At 46.2% G+C, this 22500-nt stretch overlaps 4 protein-coding genes across 4 annotated transcripts in view; 3 read left to right on the forward strand and 1 right to left on the reverse strand.

Moving 5' to 3' along the window:
• Nucleotides 1-7951, forward strand: part of cbfa2t3 (CBFA2/RUNX1 partner transcriptional co-repressor 3) — a gene marked incomplete at both ends in the record, with an annotated part of 29332 nt that extends 21381 nt beyond the window's left edge. The window contains 2 exons of the mRNA XM_083662256.1: nt 3925-4115; nt 7574-7951. Of these exons, the coding sequence (XP_083518382.1) occupies nt 3925-4115; nt 7574-7951 (569 nt within the window). The remainder of the gene's footprint in view (nt 1-3924; nt 4116-7573) is intronic.
• Nucleotides 7952-15111: 7160 nt separating this feature from the next.
• Nucleotides 15112-19455, forward strand: pabpn1l (PABPN1 like, cytoplasmic). The gene is made up of 6 exons (XM_083662356.1): nt 15112-15289; nt 15863-15986; nt 16504-16571; nt 16691-16797; nt 17709-17796; nt 18635-19455. Exons 1-6 carry the CDS (start codon nt 15218-15220, stop codon nt 18962-18964), a joined length of 789 nt encoding a protein of 262 aa, XP_083518482.1. The 5' UTR covers nt 15112-15217; the 3' UTR covers nt 18965-19455.
• A 284-nt stretch (nt 19456-19739) lies between these two features.
• On the reverse strand, nt 19740-21198 carry trappc2l (trafficking protein particle complex subunit 2L). Its single transcript, XM_083662237.1, has 5 exons — nt 21146-21198; nt 20737-20909; nt 20422-20509; nt 19977-20056; nt 19740-19876 (listed from the first exon to the last, which is right to left on the reverse strand). Exons 1-5 carry the CDS (start codon nt 21176-21178, stop codon nt 19831-19833), a joined length of 420 nt encoding a protein of 139 aa, XP_083518363.1. The 5' UTR covers nt 21179-21198; the 3' UTR covers nt 19740-19830.
• A 502-nt stretch (nt 21199-21700) lies between these two features.
• galns (galactosamine (N-acetyl)-6-sulfatase) overlaps nt 21701-22500 on the forward strand; it is a 33031-nt gene continuing 32231 nt past the window's right edge. The window contains exons 1-2 of the mRNA XM_083662484.1: nt 21701-21827; nt 22078-22201. Coding sequence (XP_083518610.1) covers nt 21723-21827; nt 22078-22201 — 229 coding nt within the window. The 5' untranslated portion in view covers nt 21701-21722. The remainder of the gene's footprint in view (nt 21828-22077; nt 22202-22500) is intronic.

Below are 22500 nucleotides of genomic sequence, written 5' to 3' on the forward strand. Positions count from 1 at the left end.
ATGTGGTTCCTTCCTCTGTACCTCCTGCACGTTAAGATAGAGCCCGTCCCCGGGAGCCACCGGGCCCAGCCTCTGTTCCTCCCCCGGTCCCAGAACTATTACACGGTGCCGTCATCCTTCAATACCCTGTGGAGGGAAGATGCTGCTGCTGCTGTCGTCGGCAGAATATTCTGCTGCATTTTCACCAGCAGGGGGCGGAAGAAAAGCTCTTTTAAATGCGGTTGTTTTTCATACACAGGTACTCCAAGTATCCCGCTGTCGCCCGCGCTAAAGCACCTCCAGAACAAGCAGGGTGAGTAACGCGTCTCACTCCTCACGCCTCACTCCTCACGCCTCACTCCCACCATCTCATCACTAGTGTGTGTGTGTGTGTGTGTGTGTGTGTGTGTGTGAGAGAGAGAGAGAGAGAGAACGAGTGTTTGTGTACGATCATATGGCTGTAGCCAGGGTTTGGGGAATACCGAGGTCATTTTAGCGCGGTGTGGGGGGTCCAGGGTCTAAATGCCCCCCCCCATTTAGAAAATGTTGTCCATTTTAAAGTAAAATGCTTCAATCTGGTGCACTTTGAGAGCAAAATTAAGAGGCTAGATCTACAAAGAACTACAGACATCATGTTAGATTAATATCCTCTTTACTGTGCTGTTGCTTTACAATGATACAAAAAATAAATGTCTCCCCACATCATATATATTCTGCATACAGGTCTCATATACTGTATACATACTGTATATGCAAAATGTGAACGTTGTGGTGAGTTATGTCTCTTCCTTCTATACAGCACACAGAGAGGAAGCAAATTGTTGCATTTCTGATCAACTATGTCATATATCATGTTATTTATGAGGGCTTTAAAACATCAATGAAAGATGAATAGATCTGGGGCTATTAACCCATTGATACCTGATGCAGCATCTGCGTGTACAGTATATCCCTCATTGTGTGTGTATCCCTTTAAGACCGCGAACCGCGGTCTTAAAGGGATACACACACAAATGCTGCATCAGGTATCAATGGGTTAAAAAAAAAAACGAAGTCATGACCTTGGTGTCCTCAATGGTAGTTAGTTACAGGTATCAGGGTACCATCTCCCATCTCACCAGCAGCTCCTCTGCCTGGTTGTGGCTGCAGCACCTCTTCCTCTTCATTCAAAGCAGACTCCGTCTCCTCTGCTCCTCCGGCTCAGGTTGAGAGGCTGCAGGGCTTCTGAAAAATAAAGATCTGAAGTGTGAAAGGAAGCAGACAGGAGGAGGAAAAAAAAAAACGTGTGTCCCAGGAACCTGCCAAATCCCTGTGGAATGAAAACGTTAATATTGCTGCCCCCGTGTTTTCCATTAAGTGCTAATTGCCCCGGCATCTGCTATGATGCAGTCTCCTCGATAAGAATTAATTAAATTTGCAAACTAATCTTAGTGGTGCATGCATTAAGCCTGATAATTAAGAAGCCCAGGATAGTGCAGATAGTGATGGGGGGAAGGGGAGGGGGGGGAGGGTGTTTAAGAGAAGAAAAATAATATTTTTTGGGGAGAAATGAAATGAAGGATGAAGGTAAAGACACAACGAAGAAAAGCATGAGACGTGTGTGTGTGTGTGTGTGGTGTGTGTGTGTGTGTGTGTGTGTGTGTGTGTGTGTGTGTGTGTGTGTGTGTGTGTGTGGTGTTGACAGGATTGACAGAATACTAACTACTTCAGCGGTTTTTAGAATCAGACACAAACAAGCGCACACACGCACACAGACACACACAGACACACACACACAGACACACACGCACACAGACACACACAGACACACACACAGATACACACGCACACGCGCGCACACACACACAAACACACAAACGTGCACACAGCCACGCATGCAGGCAGACCTCAGTGTGGATGCATGCATCACTCGCACACAAACACTGGGTGGGGTCTCTCACCTCCTACCTGGACACACCTGGAGGGCCATTTGTGTGTGTGTGTGTGTGTGTGTGTGTGTGTGTGTGTGTGTGTATGTGTCTTTTATAGGGCTGTGCAATTAATCAAATTTGAGTTTCAATTACAATTCTGCCTTCCTACAATTCTGAAAACAAGATAATCAAGATAAAACATTTTTTTTTAATGTAGGCTATCTATTTTTGCTTACTTTTATCTTAATGCATTTCTTTGTTGTTCAGTTCAATTATTATATTTAAATGTTCGAAGAAATCCAGTCTTAAAGACAAGACAAGTTTTTTCAAGTTCAGTAAATGCATGATGTTGCCAATGTCAATGAGTAATTGCGTTGAAAAATCGTGATCTCAATATCAGTCAAAAATATATGATTTTTGCCATAATCGAGCAACATTATGTCTTGGCTTGTGTGTTGACTTGGCATATTCAGAGGAGATGGAGCAGGAGCACGACTGAATCTTACAAAATGTGACTGTCTTTGATGCTGGATGAAAATGACAGTTAGAAGTCATTTATTGTGATTGTGACAAAAACAAAGGACTATTTGACTCTGTCTCTGGTAAATATTAATATTGCATATTTGGCAGTGGCGACCGCTTTCCTCGTGACTACATCCTGCAGCAGTAGGAGATCTGGAAAACACATATGTCTTTGCCGTGAGCCAAAAATAAAAGATGGCTGAGAGAGGGAGCTTCAGGAAGCTTCTATTTTAGACTGCCATCTGGAGAGGCGTCTGCACACCTGCCTGTTGTGAAAACACAGCCTCCTCGCTCGTCTGCTCGGGGCTTTGGTAGAACAAAAGGCCACACTATCTGATAGGAAGGAAGCCCTCATAGGAGGTTATTATTATTATTATTATTATTATTATTATTATTATTATTATTATTATTATTTAATTATTCAGTCTTCTTCACTGCTTTTTCTTATATTTTCTACTCAAATCTACAGAGAGCCGCAGGGATGACGTATTTTTGGAGTCGGAACGCGGAAGTCCCGGACTTCCTGGTTCTTCACTGTTTCTGCCTATGGGATTTTTGAATGGGTTTTTCCCGCGATGCTTCAAATAAGGTCTCTGGGCAACGCAAGCTTAATCAAACGCGAACCAGTGTTCAGCCGGATAATCTTCACACATGAGGACCACTTTCATGAGTTTTGAAGTAAAAAGCTTGTGCTAAGCTAATCCAGAACTACACACAGTGTCGCATAGGCTTCCCCGTCACGTCACCACTCAGCCCGGACTGTTGTTGATGTGTGCACTGATTACCCCGGGCTGAACCAGGTGAGGGAAAGAGAATTTCCGTGTTCGTCATTTGAAGTGATGACGTTATTGACGTATAATATCCCCGTCGACTCAACAGTAGCCGTTTGCTTGCTAGCCGCCCTTTTAACGGCACGTAAAAGCTTAAAAACTCATAAAAGTGGTCCTCATGTGTGAAGATTATCCTACTGAACACTGGTTCGCGTTTGATTAAGCTTGCGTTGCCCAGAGACCTTATTTGAAGCATCGCGCCAAAAACCCATTCAGAAATCCCATAGGCGAAAACAGTGAAGAACCAGGAAGTGTTAGCATGGATGTTTTCCGGACTCGTTCCTGGGGCTCTCTATTCTGATGGCTGCTGAGCAATCATGAAAATCAGGGAATCCCAGAACATTGGGTGCACAGCCAAGTTGGTGATAAAACTTTGGAGACATCTGCCGTTGTCAGCAGCACTGTGAAATGATTGTCACCAGACGTGTCGGAATTAATTATTTAAAGTTTGGCTGTTTTCTTATTCCGACAGAAGGTTTTAAATCTTGGATGATGTACATCTGTTAGCCGGGACACAACAAGCAGAGCGCTTAGAGGGCCTCAATAACCAATGACGGAGCAGGAGGAATAGGACCGCAGTCATATAGGAGCTAACACCACTCTCTCTCTCTCTCTGTCTCTCTGTCTCTCTCTCTCTCTCTCTCTCTCTCTCTCTCTCTCTCTCTCTGTCTCTCTCTCTGCAGAGGAGGCGGTGAACGAGGTGAAGAGGCAGGCGATGTCGGAGCTGCAGAAGGCGGTGTCGGACGCGGAGAGGAAAGCCCACGAGATGATCTCGGCCGAGCGCTCCAAGATGGAGAGGGCGCTGGCCGACGCCAAGAGGCAGGCCTCCGAGGACGCGCTGACCGTCATCAACCAGCAGGAGGACTCTAGCGAAGTGAGCATCACAGACCCCCCGCCTCGCCGCGTGCCCCCCCCCCCCCCCCTCACTTAGACACACGCTCTTCGCCCGCTCCTCTGCTCTATCCACCCCCCGGTACCAGGCTTTGCCCCCCTGGTCCTCCACAGTAGTCCTGTCATGTGTCATCATGGCCCCCCTGGTCCTCCACAGTAGTCCTGTCATGTGTCATCGTGGCCCCCCTGGTCCTCCACAGTAGTCCTGTCATGTGTCATCGTGGCCCCCCTGGTCCTCCACAGTAGTCGTGTCATGTGTCATCGTGGCCCCCTGGTCCTCCACAGTAGTCCTGTCATGTGTCATCGTGGTCCCCCTGGTCCTCCACAGTAGTCCTGTCATGTGTCATCGTGGCCCCCCTGGTCCTCCACAGTAGTCCTGTCATGTGTCATCGTGGCCCCCCTGGTCCTCCACAGTAGTCGTGTCATGTGTCATCGTGGCCCCCCTGGTCCTCCACAGTAGTCCTGTCATGTGTCATCGTGGCCCCCTGGTCCTCCACAGTAGTCCTGTCATGTGTCATCGTGGCCCCCTGGTCCTCCACAGTAGTCCTGTCATGTGTCATCGTGGCCCCCCTGGTCCTCCACAGTAGTCCTGTCATGTGTCATCGTGGCCCCCCTGGTCCTCCACAGTAGTCCTGTCATGTGTCATCGTGGCCCCCTGGTCCTCCACAGTAGACCTGTCATGTGTCATCGTGGCCCCCTGGTCCTCCACAGTAGTCCTGTCATGTGTCATCGTGGCCCCCTGGTCCTCCACAGTAGTCCTGTCATGTGTCATCGTGGCCCCCTGGTCCTCCACAGTAGTCCTGTCATGTGTCATCGTGGCCCCCTGGTCCTCCACAGTAGTCCTGTCATGTGTCATCGTGGCCCCCCTGGTCCTCCACAGTAGTCCTGTCATGTGTCATCGTGGCCCCCCTGGTCCTCCACAGTAGTCCTGTCATGTGTCATCGTGGCCCCCTGGTCCTCCACAGTAGTCCTGTCATGTGTCATCGTGGCCCCCCTGGTCCTCCAGTAGTCCTGTCATGTGTCATCGTGGCCCCCTGGTCCTCCACACAGTAGTCGTGTCATGTGTCATCGTGGCCCCCTGGTCCTCCACACAGTAGTCCTGTCATGTGTCATCGTGGCCCCCTGGTCCTCCACACAGTAGTCCTGTCATGTGTCATCGTGGCCCCCCTGGTCCTCCACAGTAGTCCTGTCATGTGTCATCGTGGCCCCCCTGGTCCTCCACAGTAGTCGTGTCATGTGTCATCGTGGCCCCCTGGTCCTCCACAGTAGTCCTGTCATGTGTCATCGTGGTCCCCCTGGTCCTCCACAGTAGTCCTGTCATGTGTCATCGTGGCCCCCCTGGTCCTCCACAGTAGTCCTGTCATGTGTCATCGTGGCCCCCCTGGTCCTCCACAGTAGTCGTGTCATGTGTCATCGTGGCCCCCCTGGTCCTCCACAGTAGTCCTGTCATGTGTCATCGTGGCCCCCTGGTCCTCCACAGTAGTCCTGTCATGTGTCATCGTGGCCCCCTGGTCCTCCACAGTAGTCCTGTCATGTGTCATCGTGGCCCCCTGGTCCTCCACAGTAGTCCTGTCATGTGTCATCGTGGCCCCCCTGGTCCTCCACAGTAGTCCTGTCATGTGTCATCGTGGCCCCCCTGGTCCTCCACAGTAGTCCTGTCATGTGTCATCGTGGCCCCCTGGTCCTCCACAGTAGTCCTGTCATGTGTCATCGTGGCCCCCTGGTCCTCCACAGTAGTCCTGTCATGTGTCATCGTGGCCCCCCTGGTCCTCCACAGTAGTCCTGTCATGTGTCATCGTGGTCCCCCTGGTCCTCCACAGTAGTCCTGTCATGTGTCATCATGGCCCCCCTGGTCCTCCACAGTAGTCCTGTCATGTGTCATCGTGGCCCCCTGGTCCTCCACAGTAGTCCTGTCATGTGTCATCGTGGCCCCCCTGGTCCTCCACAGTAGTCGTGTCATGTGTCATCGTGGCCCCCCTGGTCCTCCACAGTAGTCCTGTCATGTGTCATCGTGGCCCCCTGGTCCTCCACAGTAGTCCTGTCATGTGTCATCGTGGCCCCCCTGGTCCTCCACAGTAGTCCTGTCATGTGTCATCGTGGCCCCCCTGGTCCTCCACAGTAGTCCTGTCATGTGTCATCGTGGCCCCCCTGGTCCTCCACAGTAGTCCTGTCATGTGTCATCGTGGCCCCCCTGGTCCTCCACAGTAGTCCTGTCATGTGTCATCGTGGCCCCCCTGGTCCTCCACAGTAGTCCTGTCGTGTGTCATCGTGGTCCCCTGGTCCTCCACAGTAGTCCTGTCATGTGTCATCGTGGTGATGATGGCTTTGCTGAGAGACACAGCTGTCTGCTCTTGGTTTGGCGCAGCACCATGTTGTCATTTCATTATTGCAGAGACAGTCCAGTTGCCTGTGTACATAATGGCAGAACAGACCCAGATGGTCGGAGCAGAATGCCAGGCTGAGGCCATTACAGAGCAGTTGACCACCACCTGCTGGTGACACAAACCAGTGGCCTCCGAACCACGACTCAAAGCCCTCAAATCAAAACCATATGGAAAGAGAAAGAGAATAAATGCAGGATCATAGACATAAAACCAAATAACAAAATAGTCTCATTTTAGGGCTCAAACTCAAATTTAAACTGAATTTTCAACTCAGTCCAAAAGGAGAAAACTTTATTGAAAGTCTTTTAACTTTTTCATTTATTTGCCGGTTCAACGTGTTGTCTGTGAAGGACAGGAATAGCCTAAAACACTATAGTCAAGGTCTGCTCCAGGATTATTGGAGTCCAGCAGAATAACCTGTGCTCCATCTGGGAGAAACGTGTGCTACAGAAGGCAAAAAAGATGCCCTCAGGCCGGCGCTACTATACGCCCCCTAGGAGAACTAACCGGTACTGCAAGTCTTTCTTCCCTTCAGCTGTCAGGCTGTTAAACACAGACAGCAGTCATTTTAAATGAATGCCTTCACTTATATGAGCGGACAACAGGCTGTACGTATCCTGTCTGTGACGAACAGGTTAGGCTCGTTCATACATATATAGATATATATCTTTTATTTCTTATACATGTTCTCATGTCTTTACATATAGAAATATATGTATACTTTTTATTTCTTGTTCATGTTTATATGAGGCTGATCTGTTATCTCTGACATGATTTGTTTGTTTATGTTATGTCACGCTGTTACGTTACGTCCTGTCATGTCTGAAGTTTGTAGCTCACTGTGAGCTTTTGAAGGTGTTGAGTAGGCTGTGAAACTGAATTGCCCTTCTGGGATAAATAAAGTTGTCTGAATCTGAATCTGAATCTGAACTAAACGGTTATCTATTAGGGGCATGTGTTAGAAGCGTAACAGTTGAGATGCAAAGTAAAAAAAAGATGTTATCTGACTTAAGAGACTTATTTCTATCAACCCACTCTCTCCCCACTGTCTCACCAGAGCTGCTGGAACTGCGGGCGGAAAGCCAGTGAGACGTGCAGCGGCTGCAACACGGCGCGCTACTGCGGCTCCTTCTGCCAACACAAAGACTGGGAGAAGCACCACCACGTGTGCGGGCAGGGCCTGCAGGGGCTGCCGGGGGGCAGCAGCGTCCCCCTGGGCACCCCCTCCTCCTCGGCGCCCCCCACCCACTCAGAGAGCACCCCTCCTGCAGGACCCCTGTCCTCCCTGGCGGGACAGACCACTATCGGAGGAGGAGGGGGGGCGGGCAGCAGCGGCGGAAGTGTCTCCGCCAGCCCCAAGGAGAGCAGTTCCAGCAGTGCCTCTCGCTCCACCACTCCGGCCACGCCCGCCCTGCTGGACGCCAACTCTCGCTGACCTCCGGGGGTGACCCTTGACCCCCCCCCCCCCCCCCCTTCTGCACACCGATGCTGCAGCGGCGCCCCCTACACTCCATCCAAAAACCAAACTGAGGAATCTTCATCGCACACGGCTGCTCCCTTTCCTCTCTCCCTACTTCCACGCCCCCTGTTCCCCCTCTTATCTGAAGCACTCTGAGCACATCACTTCTTCTAGCTACCTGATGATGGCGTGTTTTTCATCAACTCCTCGACATGCCCCGCCCCCACCTCCAAATTGAAAAACATTTCTCTGTCGCTCAGACTTCCTCCTTCTTTCATAACCACACCCACACATCAATGATAAAGACTCCAGGTTCAGTGTAGTGTCGGGCATGGAAGGTGCAGTGTCTCCTCTCCCCGTGCTCAATAACAGAAACATATCATGCTGATAACGTTGATATTAAGATGTGACTACGATGTGCCCTCACTAATGTCCGCCCAGTAAACGCTAACGACACAGGTCACTGACATAGACAAAACAGGTGTGTGTGTGTAAAAGACTGTGGTAAAGCAACATAGAGACACTGCGGAGCGCGTCATCATTCAGAAACCACGCCCAAAACGGGGGGAAACAAAAACTCCCCTCCAATCCTGGCGTTCTCCTATGTCACGTGTTGCACAAAAATATCGTATATACGGAAGATGAACACTCCAACTTCCTTGACAGCTAGAGCCACATTTTTCTTCTCGCCAATTCTCAATGGCTTCCTTGTTTTGCTCGGGAGTACAAAAAAACTTTAATTGGCGATTTTTTTTTTTTACATTTGTTGTCTGCGCAGCCCACCACCACACAACAGCTTTTAGCTACGTTTAATTCAAGGAAAATGACGCTGGTGTATGGGAGTGAATGGAGGAGCGTTCCCCCGTGATGGGCGTGGCCTATTTCATGCAGTGTCTCCATTGGAGGAGACATCTAGACTGATTAGCACTTGGATAGGACCGCCCTTTAGCTCAGCACCAATGACAGAACAATGCTCAGCCCCAAGATGTGCACTACCAGTCCAAACCTGAAGAGGCACTTGTCCTTACGGAGACAGGCAAGGAACACAAACACCTTTCTTCTATTGGAGGAGGGAAGGGAGAAAAACAAATCTGATGTGATTTTATTCCTCAGAAACACAGCTGATTATTTATTAGACATTTCTTTTTTTGGCTTTAAGGGGAAATAAAGAAAAGTCCAAATATTCTAAATGAAGAATAATAATAATGATGATGATGATGATATGAAAATAAATAAATTTTAAACTGTTAACTACCTTGCTAGCGAGCCAAGAAAATCTACACCGGACTCACCTCTCTGCGCCATTGTGAACCCAAATGAAATTCAAAGATGAAAAAAATAACCTGATCCAAACCTTTGTATTTTACACTGCCAAAGTGAGTAAGTAAGAGATAAGGAGAAGCACTCATCTTTATAACCAAACGCAAACGCAACATCACCTCCTCAGCAGATAAGCCAGCCCTGAGAGGGTTCCGGCACTGCAGAACGTGCACCCAGAGAGAGACTGTGTGAACCTGCTCGGATCTGCAGTCTGGACCAAAAACAACCACAGAACCGCGGTTCCCTCAGCGATGGCCCAGACTAGTGACTAGCAGAAATGGACGATGCTGTGAACTTGCGCCCTACGAGAAAAGACTGACTCAAACGGATGGAAACCCTGCCACAGTGTGATCTTTGTTGTGAACGGTAACAGAGAGGACAGAGAGAGAGAGAAACAACACGGCCTCAACAAACAAAAAAAGAAGGGACGAAGATACAGTACATGGCAATGGAGCTGCCAAAAACACCTCAAAACTAACTTGAAAACCTTGTCCAAGAAAGCATTGTATACTATGGAGAGGTATGGACAGATTGTTTCTAAGTTGTGTGTTTGTTTTTTTAAAAGCTCCGCGACGAGGAGACATTTTCGAGGAATTTTGCTGTTCCCCTGATCCGTTCTCTCCCTCCTTTTCCAAAGCATGAGAAACAGATGAACGAGCCTTGTGACGGACGGGCGGTGTACTACTTGGTTCTCCTCTCTCTTTCTACCTCCCCTACCCCAACCACCTGACTCGAGCCCCGCCCCGCCCCACCCCCCCTGACCTCCGACCTCTGACCTCAGCCTGCTTTGGACACACAGCCTCTGAGCAGTTATGTGGGATGGGGATCGACCCTTTGCTTGTAGATATTATTCCTCCTTTTCCCTTTTTCAATAACGTCTCTTGTCGCTGATGTCCACATGTGCTGCCCTACGTATATCCGGACCGGAAAGAAGGACTTTGTTTTGGTTTTGGTTTCTTTCATTTTCCTGCTTTGGTTTTTGGGCTGAACGGTGAAGTCAGAGCAAGGACACTCTTTGATGAGAGGAAGCCCCCACATTGTACTTCCTGTTTTGATTTGTTGTATCTATATTAATGAGATGATGAACCCCCCTCGTGTAGAATATTTTGTATTGCTCGCATTGTAAGACAGTGAGAGGACGGAGGTGCAATAGGAAGAGAGTTCAGCTACTGAATGGAACCTCAGCAAACTGCCCATAGGGTGTCATATAATATAGATACATATAAATATATTTAAAGTAACATCGCTAACTTAATGTGAATGTACATAGTATTTAAAGAGGTCCAAAAATGTGTTTGCCAAATAACAGAAACCTTTAACGTTTTATGTCCAGAATATGATTTTCTCACAGTTCATTTGTTTCTCAAATTTATCAATTTGCCTTTTTTCTCCTCATAATAGCATTTAAAACACTTTCAATTTTCAAAGTGTCATGTGACCCTGTGTGGAGGAAAACTGCTGGTAACAGAGGTCAGGTGGCTCCATAAAGGTAACCACGATTCATGTCGCTGAAAGTGGATGATAACCGATCGAGGGTGGATGGACGCCGCGAGATTGCTTGAACATTTGGTGAACGAGGCCAAACATGATCATCCTAGGCCAAATCTGACACATTTATAGTATTGCAAGAAAGCTTTTGACAAATACTATGATGTTAGAGGTTCCACCTGATTGTTCTAAACTTGTATTGGATGGCATATGTTTGGGCTAAATCTCATCAGTGTCATCTACTGTGCTTCGTCCACCCCAGGTCAGTTCATCTTCACATCCTACTGGAGGGAACTCAACTGTTATTGGCAAAAAGCCCAAATGGAGAATAGAAAAGGTGGCCCCGGTTACAAATCTAGCTAAGTTAAGCTAGCTAAGTTAAGCTAAGTTACGTCATACCAAATTTGGGATTTGAAGTCAAGCCTTGCCTCCTCGTGTCTATTTAGTCTTGTGAATCTGTGTGAAACATTGCCACCCTTTGGGCTCCAGTGCCACTGCAGTGGCCCTCTCTCTGAGTCTTCATCGACCTGTGTGTGTGTGTGTGTGTGTGTGTGTGTGTGTGTGGGTGTGGGGGGGGGGGTGCTAGGTGTGTTTGTTTCCCCCAGGTGCAGGACAAACCCTCAACTACATTTACTGTGGGCGTAAATGCTACACCAGTGTTAAGCTACAGTAAAACTAACCTCAAAGCTGATTTTTGATACCAATCATGTCTTTCTGGTTTATGTCATTTGCTCCTGTCCCCCACCCCACCCCACCCCCCGTGTCTGTGTCCCGTGTCTGATTCCTCCAGGACCACCACAAACCTCTCTTCACAAGCCCCCCCCCCTCCCCCCTCACACTAGCTACCTCCTGTGAGCATACAGCTAACCACCAGGAGAGCTTGACCTGGACTTTGAAAGCTGGGCTGAGGGCAGACATGGAAACGCACACGGTCAAGATCGGCGATACCAATCGGTCAGAAAATCGCCGCACTGACGCGTTGAAAGGAATTGCCATTACCGACGACGTGAGAAACTATTTTTTGTTAAGACTAGACAGCACCTCTAACAAAACACAGACACCGCTGATTCTTCGTGACACTCTATAACACATGGCTTACACATAATGCCCAGTGTGTATATTACACAGAATCAAACCCTGACATGCCATTTGTAGTCCAAATGCCATTTGTAGTCCAAAACCAATAAAAGCACAGACCAAAGTCCTCCTGCATCGCCATAGTAGGCTTTGAGATGGTGTGTATTTGTTAGACCAGAAATAATGCGGTTAGAACTCCACTATACCAGTGAACCAAAGTGTCTGAAATACACACTAATAGCTCAGAGCACAAGAGTGAAGGACACTCTCAACCAATAGGCTGAGTTTCAAATGTGTAAGAGTAGTTATTCAATAGGGCCGAGTTTCAAATGTGTACGAGTAGTTATTCAAGCAATCAAAGCGCTTGTTGTCTAAATATTGAATAACGCCTCTGGAGCATCTTTTTTGAACAGCCTACTGATTGAGCGTTCTTACGGTATAAAGCCTTGCAGAGATATAATGAATGCATGGTGGGTGTGTCTGTGTGTGAATGTGGTGTGTGTGTGTGTGTGTGTGTATGTGTGTGTGTGTGTATGTGTGTGTTTTATTATATTTTCTTTGTGTCTCTGTACAAAGTAAACTTACTTGAAAACCTCCTGAGCTTTAATGACACATCCCAGACAGACTATATAGTGGCAGAGTGATTGAGAAGATGCAGCAGCAGCAGCTTCCTGTAGTCTTTTTTTAGCGGCAGAGTGATTCTTCCTGTAGTCTTTTTGAGTATAAAGCGTAGCGTGTTAGCATCACATCCACACCAACGTGAAGTTGTAATGGCAATTCCATCCAATGCTAAATCGCTGTGCGTGTGCCTTCCTCGTCTGCAAGTCAGCCCTCGGATAAACAAAACAATGCCAAACCCAACGACCACTTATGAATGACCAAAATCCTACCAAAAGCTACAACTATCTTTCTTCTTCTGTTTCTTCTTCCGTTAAAGCTTCTGAGTTGGGGCCTACCATTAGGACACTTGTACTGTATGGGGGGGTGGATGTGGTGGGACATGAGGCGATTATGGACCGTCCCACAAAAGGAGCGTATGGGTCTACCCGGCTTTCACTGGGATCCTCTTGATGTCATTTGGATAGGATGGAGTCGACGAGGTTGTGAAATAAATGAGATTTGTGCCGAGGTCGGGGGGTGTTTTTCTGTCATGTTCTTCTTCCTCTGCACTCTGTGAAGATGTTGTAGACTGGCAAACGCATAAGGGCTCTTCTGTAGTGAAAACCATCCCGAGGCTCCCCAAACATTGTTCATCTGCCACTTTTCTTATTTGTTGATCTATTATACAGTGTATGTGATATGGGCAAAACGCATGTTTAGAAAAGGCAAATATTTGCAGGTTGGCATTTGTCTCTCCCGTTTAACCCTACCGATAATTCTACCAATGACGTTTCGAGGCTCATCTGATGTGATGGTGAAGCAAAGCACTGATGAACAGTAGGACGCTGAAATGGCAAATAGGCCTAGTGGAGACAGCACTTGTTTTCCTCCAAAGCCATGGTTCAGGATGGTCCTGTTTTTACCTTTACATAAACGGAAAAAAAGGTTTGGTTTTATATGTGTAGGGACGCATTATATACTGTATTGTGCAATACATTATTACAGAGAAAAAACACGTTTCTGTAGGAAAGGTTTTGGCGCTTTGAAGATCTTTCTTCTTTGATTTTTGTTTCCTCTTCAAGGGTCCCGTTACCATTTTTTAGATGAAGTGAACTGTGCCAGAAGAATTAAATTCTGATTTGTATTTATTTCTTGCATGCTTTCCTCCCCGTTGCTATTACCGCTCTTTAACTGTTCGCTCTGTTGGATGTGTGAAGCTGTAAAACATTCTAATTCAGGTTAATGTCTGTGTTGAACAATGTAACTGTGTCATTAAAAACATGAAATTAAATATCCATCGCTGTCTCTCCTCTTTTTCTCTGGGTGTATTTATTACTCATTTTAACGATTGGTAAACATTTCTGAGATGAAACGGAAGAAAAATTGAGAATTACTCTCTGCAGACAAGTCAGCCATCCTGTTAGGCTACTGTAAGTTCATTGGGTAGTTTATTTATTATTCAATTACTCGAATAATGATTAATACTGCAAAGTTCATCACATAAACTTGAAAAGATTCAGATTCCATTGCCTCATTCAGAATAGGCTACATTAAGAATACAGTAATATGATTATAGAGTTAAATAACTGATCCCAAATGAAACATCATTATAATAATCCTATATTATTCCATGAGGGAATGTGTCTGTGGTACTCACTACTCAACAGTAAGCTAATCAGACTTAAAGGAACACTCTGCCCATTTTCAACCAGCTTTGTATCATTAGAACATCAGTAGTATATCAGAAAACTGTAAACTGTTTTGAAGTCTGTCATTTAATTTGACAGTTATTGAGTGTTAAAGTGTGGACCAGTGACATCACTGGTCCACACTAACTCAAATTAATAACTCATTAACTCAAATCAACTCTCAATAACTGTCAAACTAGATGAATGATGAATAGTTTGACAGTTATTGAGAGTTGATTTGAGTTAATGAGTTATTAATCTGAGTTAGTGTGGACCAGTGAACTTTAACACTCAATAACTGTCAAATTAAATGACAGACTTCAAAACAGTTTACAGTTTTCTGATATACTACTGATGTTCTAATGATACAAAGCTGGTTGAAAATGGGCGGAGTGTTCCTTTAATGTACTATTTTCTGTCTTATATTGCTATAGTTCTACTTATTATAGCTATAGCCTAAGCATAGACCCTTTTCGCGGGGGGCATTTTGTGTCGAAAAGGCAGGGTAAGCACAGGTGTATGCAAAACACTAATGAGGATTTCCAACTTCCATGATTGGAAGTTGGAAAGTATGGAAACCCTCATTAGTGTCTTGCATACACCTGTGCTTACCCTGCCTTTTCGACACAAAATCCCCCCCCCCCCCTCGTGAAAAGGGTGTATTGCTGTAATTTTTTGTTGTGTCCACCCAAAATCAACCTGACACGTCAACCAGTCCATCCACAGCACAGGTGCTGCCTATCAGCAGCACACCTAGCAGTGATATGTGTGCGCTGTGGACCACCTTCCCCTGCCTGTTTCCTTTCTCTGGGAGCGCTTTATCCGGTTCCCTTGACAGACAGCTGGGAGTCGATCACACTCACAGTTGTAGGCTAACGTTACCTCGGGAGCGCATTGTTTTGGTGAAGGACTGCTAACAGAAGTAGGCCTAAAAAGGGGGTAAAAAGAAGAAACGGGTAAAAGGCAACGCAGCTGGCATTTAAATAGTGTAGGCTAAATCGTTACCATTTGAATTGGCGTTGCAGGCAGGGTCGGCTAGCTCGGCAGATGCCATGTTGGAGCTGTGAGCATGGCGGAAAATCAGGAGGCTTACGGCTACCTGGAGGGCGAGTCCACCGGGGAGCATTTCACCGAGGACCCGGTATGTGGATCATTGTGTTTTTGCAGTGAGAGAATAGTGAGGGGTGCTGCCTGCTATCACGTTTTGCTCGTTCGCACATCAGTCGGGCGATGTCACGTCGGGGTCCATCCACCCGCTATGCCGGGTGCAAACCCGGTGCAAACGTAGTGCTAACGTGACGCTGTGTGCTAACGTTACATTTCATTCATTCAGTAACGTTAGCATGTTGTTCCGAGGCACATCGCGTGTGTGTGACAACATGCACGACAGTGACGGATTTCACATGAGTGCACTATATAGCATGTTAGCATGTTTACGCACAGGACAGCAGGTGCAGTGCGGGGGTCGGGATGCTAGTGCATCGTTCAGTCGCATTTGCAGGAGGGGGGAATATGGGGCATTCATTGTTTGCTTCTGAGTCGTATTGTGTGTGTCTGCAGGGCAGCATTGGATTAGCTCATGCAAAATCCTATTTCACGTGAAGTCACTGTCTGGAAACCTGAGCTCAGTTGAATTGGAGGGGGGGCGGGGATGTCCCCTTCATAGTAGCTTATACTGTGTGCATGCCTCGGCTTGCATCCCTGTGTGTCTCAGGAGCTGGCAGCCATCAAGGCCAGGGTTCTGGAGCTGGAAATGGAAGAGGAGGCCGACAGACTGAGGGACGAGGAGAGGTGTGAGGCTGCAGACATGCAGTTCCTATCCAGCAGCCCTCAGCCTGGTAAGACACATAAGCCACATTATAGCTATTTCATCATCAATGGTGGTTTTTGGGTGTTACTGCTGTGCCATATTATTGCCGCTGAATACTTATTATGCGTTTGGGAAACTTTCAGAGCAATATTTTTGATCCAGGTGTGTTAGTAGTAGCATAGCAGCCTCCAGGCAGGTGAGGCAGCCCCACACATCCTTCACCATCTGGCGGAACACCTGGGACACTTCAGCGTGGTCACAACAACAACAACAGCAGCGTCCACATGTGCCTCATCACTGCCCAATGAGACGAAGCAGTGAGCCCCAGAGCTCCAGAAGGGTCCTCCTCGCCTGCCCCGTGGCTATATTTTCTGCCTCTGTGGTTCCGCTCGATCGTCCCATTCACCCCCTCCATCGCTCCCTGGGACGTGTTGCGCTCACCCAGTGTCCCCTCTGTGTACGGTCTTGAACGCTGCGTTTATGTTGCGTTTTGTAAGAGCAGTGGTATGATTCACGACTACTTTCCTTTTTGTTTCCTACCACAGGGCTGTTCTACAATATGACCCACGAGGAGAGGATAGACGCAGACAACAGATCAGTCTATGTAGGCAATGTAAGACTTGCACTGTACATCCTCCTCCCCCGTTGTCAAGTTTGATTTTGAGTGTGTTGTTTATTTGTCTTCTTCCTGAACCTCTGATCTGATCTGACACACTGTTGAACAAACACCAGGTAGACTATGGAGCGACTGCAGATGAGTTGGAGATCCATTTCAATGGCTGCGGTCCCGTCAACCGAGTGACCATCCTATGTGACAGGTTCTCCGGCCATCCCAAAGGGTGGGTTGAACTTGTGCATGCTTAACCCATTGATACCTGATGCAGCATTTGTGTGTATCCCTTTAAGACGCGGTTCGCTGTCTTAAAGGGATACACACACAAATGCAAATTCTGCATCAGGTATCGATGGGTTAACAAACTGTTCTTCTGCTTCACTTGACACTGTGTGTGTGTGGGCTTTTCGGTTTACTGTGGAGTAGGGCTGGCCGGGCAAAATATCAATATTGTATCTATCATGATATGAGACTAGGTATTGTAGATTTTGGATATCGTAATATGGTAATATGGTTGTCTTTTCCTGGTTTTAAAGGGTGCATTACTGTAACGTGATGTAATTTTCTGAACTTACCAGAGTCTTCTAGCTGAGAGGAGTTGCGCCCCACAGTCTTAACATAAGCATTGAAAAGTCCGACAATGGAGAAAAATCCAGTTGGGCTCGTCTGGGGACGACCTAATCTAATCTTACCCATTTAGTCGTTATATCCACATTACTGATGATTATTTATCAAAAATCTCATTGTATATATATTTGATGAAAGCACCAATAGTCATCCCTAAAATATTGTTGCAATATCGAGAGGTATCTGGTCAAACATATTGTGATATTTAATGTTGTCCATATCACCCACCCAGGCCGATCTTGTTTTAATATGCTTGTGACATCTCACATCACATGTGGCGTTGACTTCAAACTGAACATTTAGCCCACTTCATAGAAAATAGAGATGTACTGTTATATCATATTTCTGTACCGTTAGGCCATTCAGCCTAAAAATACAGAAATATCATTTTTGGTCCATATCACCCAGCCCTACTCTGCCTCTTTTTTTTTTTACTGTAGAATAAAACGTCAAGCATATTTCTGCTATCCAGCACCAAGTTGATTTTGGTCTTCTCTTCCCCTTTCACAGCTTTGCCTACATTGAGTTCACTGATCGAGACTCTGTGCATAGTGCCGTTGGTTTGGATGAAACCTTGTTCAGAGGCAGAGTCCTGAAGGTGAGCTGCATGAGTGTTTGTTGGCAGTTAGCTCTACACAGACTTAAAAGGAATGGCTCAGCCCAAAATGAAACGTCAGTCATTTTAATGCCAGTCAAAACTACTGAAGAAATGCCATTGTTCTTTAACCTGCGGCAGCTATATTTGCAAGATCACGATCATGCTGCCAGATATTAATTTTAACAGCTCTATATTTTTACAGCCATAAAAAACAACATAAGATAACATCAGATCCCTCCAAGCAGCTTGTGCTGTAAAGTCCAGGTGTTTGGTAACCAACAGTAGCACTGTGGATCCTCATTATCGGCTATATTTCCCTCACTGACAATGCTCTAGTTGCACACACCACCATACAGCATTTTTTTTTACACTTGCCTTATGGTGCTGGAGTTTGTATGAGAGATGTGCTGGACATGTACACGTTTAAATCTGTAAAATGATGGAACTATGAGGGCTAGCTCACCTTCTGTGGTTCTACAAATGTTGGGAGTTTTGAATGACATGGGGATGACTAGGTAATGACTGAATAACATTTTGGGTCAGTTGTTCATTCAAAACACACCACTCATTTAAAGCACACCAGTCAATTGCAGAAAATGTACCTATAGTTATCACCTGTCTTTAGGTCACATTCTTGGCAAACATGGCATGCATGTACTGTAAATAGTAAACATCAGTCAGTCACACTGAACATTTTTATAAAAAAATAAACTATATTATTCACCACTATTATTGATTGAAATGTACTATCCGAACTGATTGTTTTCCAAAATAAAAGATATATACCAAAAAAAAAAAATCTGAGACATGAAGTTTGTTGCCGTCCTTTGACCTGCAGGTGATGCCTAAGAGGACCAACATGCCAGGCATCAGCACCACAGACCGGGGCGGGCCCCGAGGCGGCCGCTCCAGAGGCGGCAGAGGCTTCCGCCCGCCTGGCCGCTACCACAACGGCTTCCAAGGCAGGTTCCGGTACCAGTCGGCCAGGCCGCTCCATCAGACGCCCCACCCTTACTACGGAGGCCCCTCGGTGGGGAAGAGACAGTGGGGACACATGGAGTACCGTGAGCAGACACCCAAGCGTTACCCGTGTCTTCTGCTCATCACCCCGCCGTCAGAGGAGTCAGGGGCAGGGCCCAGTGGACATCACTACCCCCAACAGCGCTAGCATGACCCCCCAATGCGGGGGAATAAAACTGACTTGATACTTTTGAAGGAACATCTAAGTACTATGTCAAAGGGCCAGAATGGACAGCAGAAGTTTGGTTTCCCAAGTTTGGACCTTTTCAGCACCAAAAGGAACGCAGTTGCCATTGATCCTCGCGTCAGTTCTTCATGACTCGAAGGCGGTGCAGCAGAATCGAGTTTTCTCCTCGACAGCAAGAAGAGACATGAAGAACTGGGGCTGGGCGAGTGTGGGACTTCAACAAATTCTTCGTTTGTAACCGCCTATGAAGGGTGTTTTGGCACTGTAGCCTTAACAAGTAGTTTGGTGTGTGTGTTTTGTTTTGCTTGTCAAGCATTTTGAGTAGTTGAGTCTCCACTTCATACTGCTAGGTTGTACTTGTGCCTATGTTCTGTATTATATCTTACTTGCGATATGCACGGGCTGAAACTTAAGTGCTCAGCTCTGTCATGTCGAAGATCGTTTGCAAAGATGTCGCGTTACCAAGCTTGTCAGTATCTGAATGCATGACAAGCTTCAAAATGTTATGCCGTTTCGCATCTTGCTCTTTTTATACATTGATGCGAATGTATTATGTTGCTGCCTGTATTGTAATGTTTGTTATAATTTCCCCCCATCATGTATAATTCACCAAATTTCTTTGTTGTATAAGTGAATAAATAAAACAAGTGATACCGGTCATCTTGGTCCTGTGCTTCATTTACTCATATCTGTAAATCAATGAACCACACATGCAGTGATTTATGACATTTGAAGTTTATTCGACTTTGCATTTGATTCATTCAGACATAAAGATGGTCAGGGGTGCTCTGTACAGTGGAGGTTCAGGAGTAAGGCTGGAGGTGAGGTCAGCTGGCTGGGACCATCATTCCAGATACAATGCCATTGAAGGCCCTGGTGGAGAATAATGGGTCAATCAGACAAAGACTGCTAGACCAGCAGAGTGGAGATGAATGTATTGATTTTACCCTCAATACTGTTGAGGAATACTCACTTGGACTGAATGGGCTCTCCAGGATTGTAGAATGCGTTGCACATCACATCAGTGAACGAGTTGTGTAATTTTCTGAACATCTGCAAGGGAACAAATAAACTGTATCCTGGACTGCTCAAAAACTAAGAAACCAAAGAATATATGCATGATGCATTCAAGACAAGTCAAACGTATTTAAACACGTCTGTCACAAATTTACTAGATACAAATTGGATAAGGTCAGAGCTTGTGTCTGTCTGATCATTCTGAGCTATGTCTGAAATGTTCTGATATGAAACAGAATAGAAATATGGCTTTCTCCAGAGCCACTGCAACTAGCTGAGCAAAAATGCACAACTGAAATCAAATCTAAGATTAGTATCAAGGAATTGAGATGAAACTGATCCTACAGCAAGTTGGACTGGCTCTGATCATATTTAGGTACTATTTGATGGGCTCAACTTACACTTCTGATTTCATTGTCCCGTAAAGATGTATTTGACGAGTCCACAACAATGACAAATTTCACTTTGGAGTTGGTCACATATCCATATCTGGTTTAAGTAGGAGTCAAGGATCCATAAGATGTTCTCCTGTAAAAGCACACTTACAAAAAAGGTTCCAGTTCTACTAAATCATAACCATTTTAATCTACAATAGTTTTGTTATTAATACCGTATTGTTATATTGGGCAGCCCAACATTTTAACTCCTAGCGTTACCATACAACATAAATACATACAATACAATACAATACTTCGCCTCCCTTTACAGATGGATACACTTTGTAGTCTTCAGTGGGATAAAGCAGACCCAGGTACAGCTCTCTCTGGTCTCCCATTGCTTTGCCCACTGCTGAGATCTTCTCCTCCACCACGTCCAGAGAGGTGTGGACTGTGTAGTGGAACTTCAGCTCATTCTGGGTGGGAACACTTCGGATATACAACGGGTAGTTCTAGGAAAGGAAAGAATATAGTAGTTAACAGCAAGTGTAACAGCAGCTAGCTTGGAAGCTAGCTAGCTAGCTAGCTGCCTGGCTAACGCTAGCTCTGTTGGGGTTGCGAGCCTGCTGGACCTCCTTGCTAACAAAGGAAATTGTTATCTCCCGAAGACGTAGATCATGTTATGGAAACAATATGTGTTTTTAAGACCTGTACAAATCATTGAGTCATTTCACAACAGCGTCCTTACCTCCTTTGCGATCACAGCTATGCACACCGCCATGTTGTTGTTCCTCCTCTGAGCTGTCACGTGTTATGCTGCCTTCAGGTCTTGTGGGAAAGAGTGCAATTATGACCCGACCGTATACGAACAACACAAGAAAGTGATGTAAGTATTCCATAAACTAAGAACCTTCAATTATTGACGTATATGATACAACTTAAATTATAGTGTATCGAGGATCTCAAACGAGGTGGTTCAAACCATACACGCTACTCTACAAAGTGAATAGAAACGTTCCAGCTTTTAATATCTTAAGTAGCAAACAATCTTACGAGGAGCCATTGAAGGCAACAAATTGTTGTGCAACTAAAAACAGTTCACGGTTAATTTTAATTAATGATTTAATCATCACCTATAATGCTTTCGGATGAATCAACCAAATCATAGAAGATGTAGCGTTAAATATCTTAAAACGTGATGTGAAGAATCGCTTTATTAGCAATTGGTTCACTGTGTATGCGCAGGTGTTGCGCAGTTCCGCATCAAGTTAGCAAACCCACTTCCGCAGTAGTAGTCATATGACTCTACTGCACTACTACTAGTGATGTCTATGCAAACTTTAGCTTTCTTCTGTGTTCTAATAATATGTGGTTGTTGGACACAGACGCCACCGGTGCCTCCAAACATTATCATCATGCTTATGGATGACGTAAGTTAGCCTACTACTATGTGTGTGTGGTTGGGACGCTTTTAGAAGGCATTTCTCGTACAGATAGTGAATGAGTGAGTGACAGCTCAAATCTCTGTCGCTCTCTCTCTCCCTCTCAGTCTCTCTCTGTGTGTGTGTGTGTGAGAGAGAGAGAGAGAGAGAGAGAGAGAGAGAGAGAGAATGAATGTCAGTAGCCTAATGTGTTGCAGCTGATCAAATCTCCTCCACCTTCCTCCCCTCTGCCCTGCAGATGGGCTGGGGGGACCTGGGTGTGTTCGGCCAGCCCTCTAAAGAGACCCCCAACCTGGACACTATGGCTGCTCAGGGCATGCTGCTCCCCAACTTCTACACAGCCAACCCCCTGTGCTCCCCATGTGAGTCAGCAGCACGTAAACACAACAGCCCTCAACCAGATTTGACTTTCTTGCACGATATTAAATCCACTCTCTTAACACAGTCGCTCTGATTTCTATCTCGTTACTGGGAATTATCTGCTCTCTTCTGTTTCTTTATATTGTTAACTGGATAAAAAATGCTGAATGAAATCAGGATTGATGATTTGAACATAGAAATGTGTGCGACCTAGAGGCATTCCTCTGTTGTTAAATTAAATGAAGCTCATTAGACCTCCATATCGTAATTGACAGAACATGCAAGGCAGGGAGGGAGCCTG

The sequence above is a fragment of the Poromitra crassiceps genome (assembly GCF_964638095.1).
Source record: "Poromitra crassiceps genome assembly, chromosome: 28".
Taxonomy (NCBI): domain Eukaryota; kingdom Metazoa; phylum Chordata; class Actinopteri; order Beryciformes; family Melamphaidae; genus Poromitra; species Poromitra crassiceps.

Coding starts and splice junctions, on each gene's coding strand:
- pabpn1l (XM_083662356.1), top strand. CDS start 15,218: ATGGCGGAAAATCAGGAGGCTTACGGCTACCTGGAGGGCGAGTCCACC. Junction 15,290..15,862: donor AGCATTTCACCGAGGACCCG/GTATGTGGATCA, acceptor TGTGTGTCTCAG/GAGCTGGCAGCCATCAAGGC. Junction 15,987..16,503: donor ATCCAGCAGCCCTCAGCCTG/GTAAGACACATA, acceptor TTCCTACCACAG/GGCTGTTCTACAATATGACC.
- trappc2l (XM_083662237.1), bottom strand. CDS start 21,178: ATGGCGGTGTGCATAGCTGTGATCGCAAAGGAG. Junction 20,910..21,145: donor TAGCTGTGATCGCAAAGGAG/GTAAGGACGCTG, acceptor TTCCTTTCCTAG/AACTACCCGTTGTATATCCG. Junction 20,057..20,421: donor GGGACAATGAAATCAGAAGT/GTAAGTTGAGCC, acceptor GTTCCCTTGCAG/ATGTTCAGAAAATTACACAA.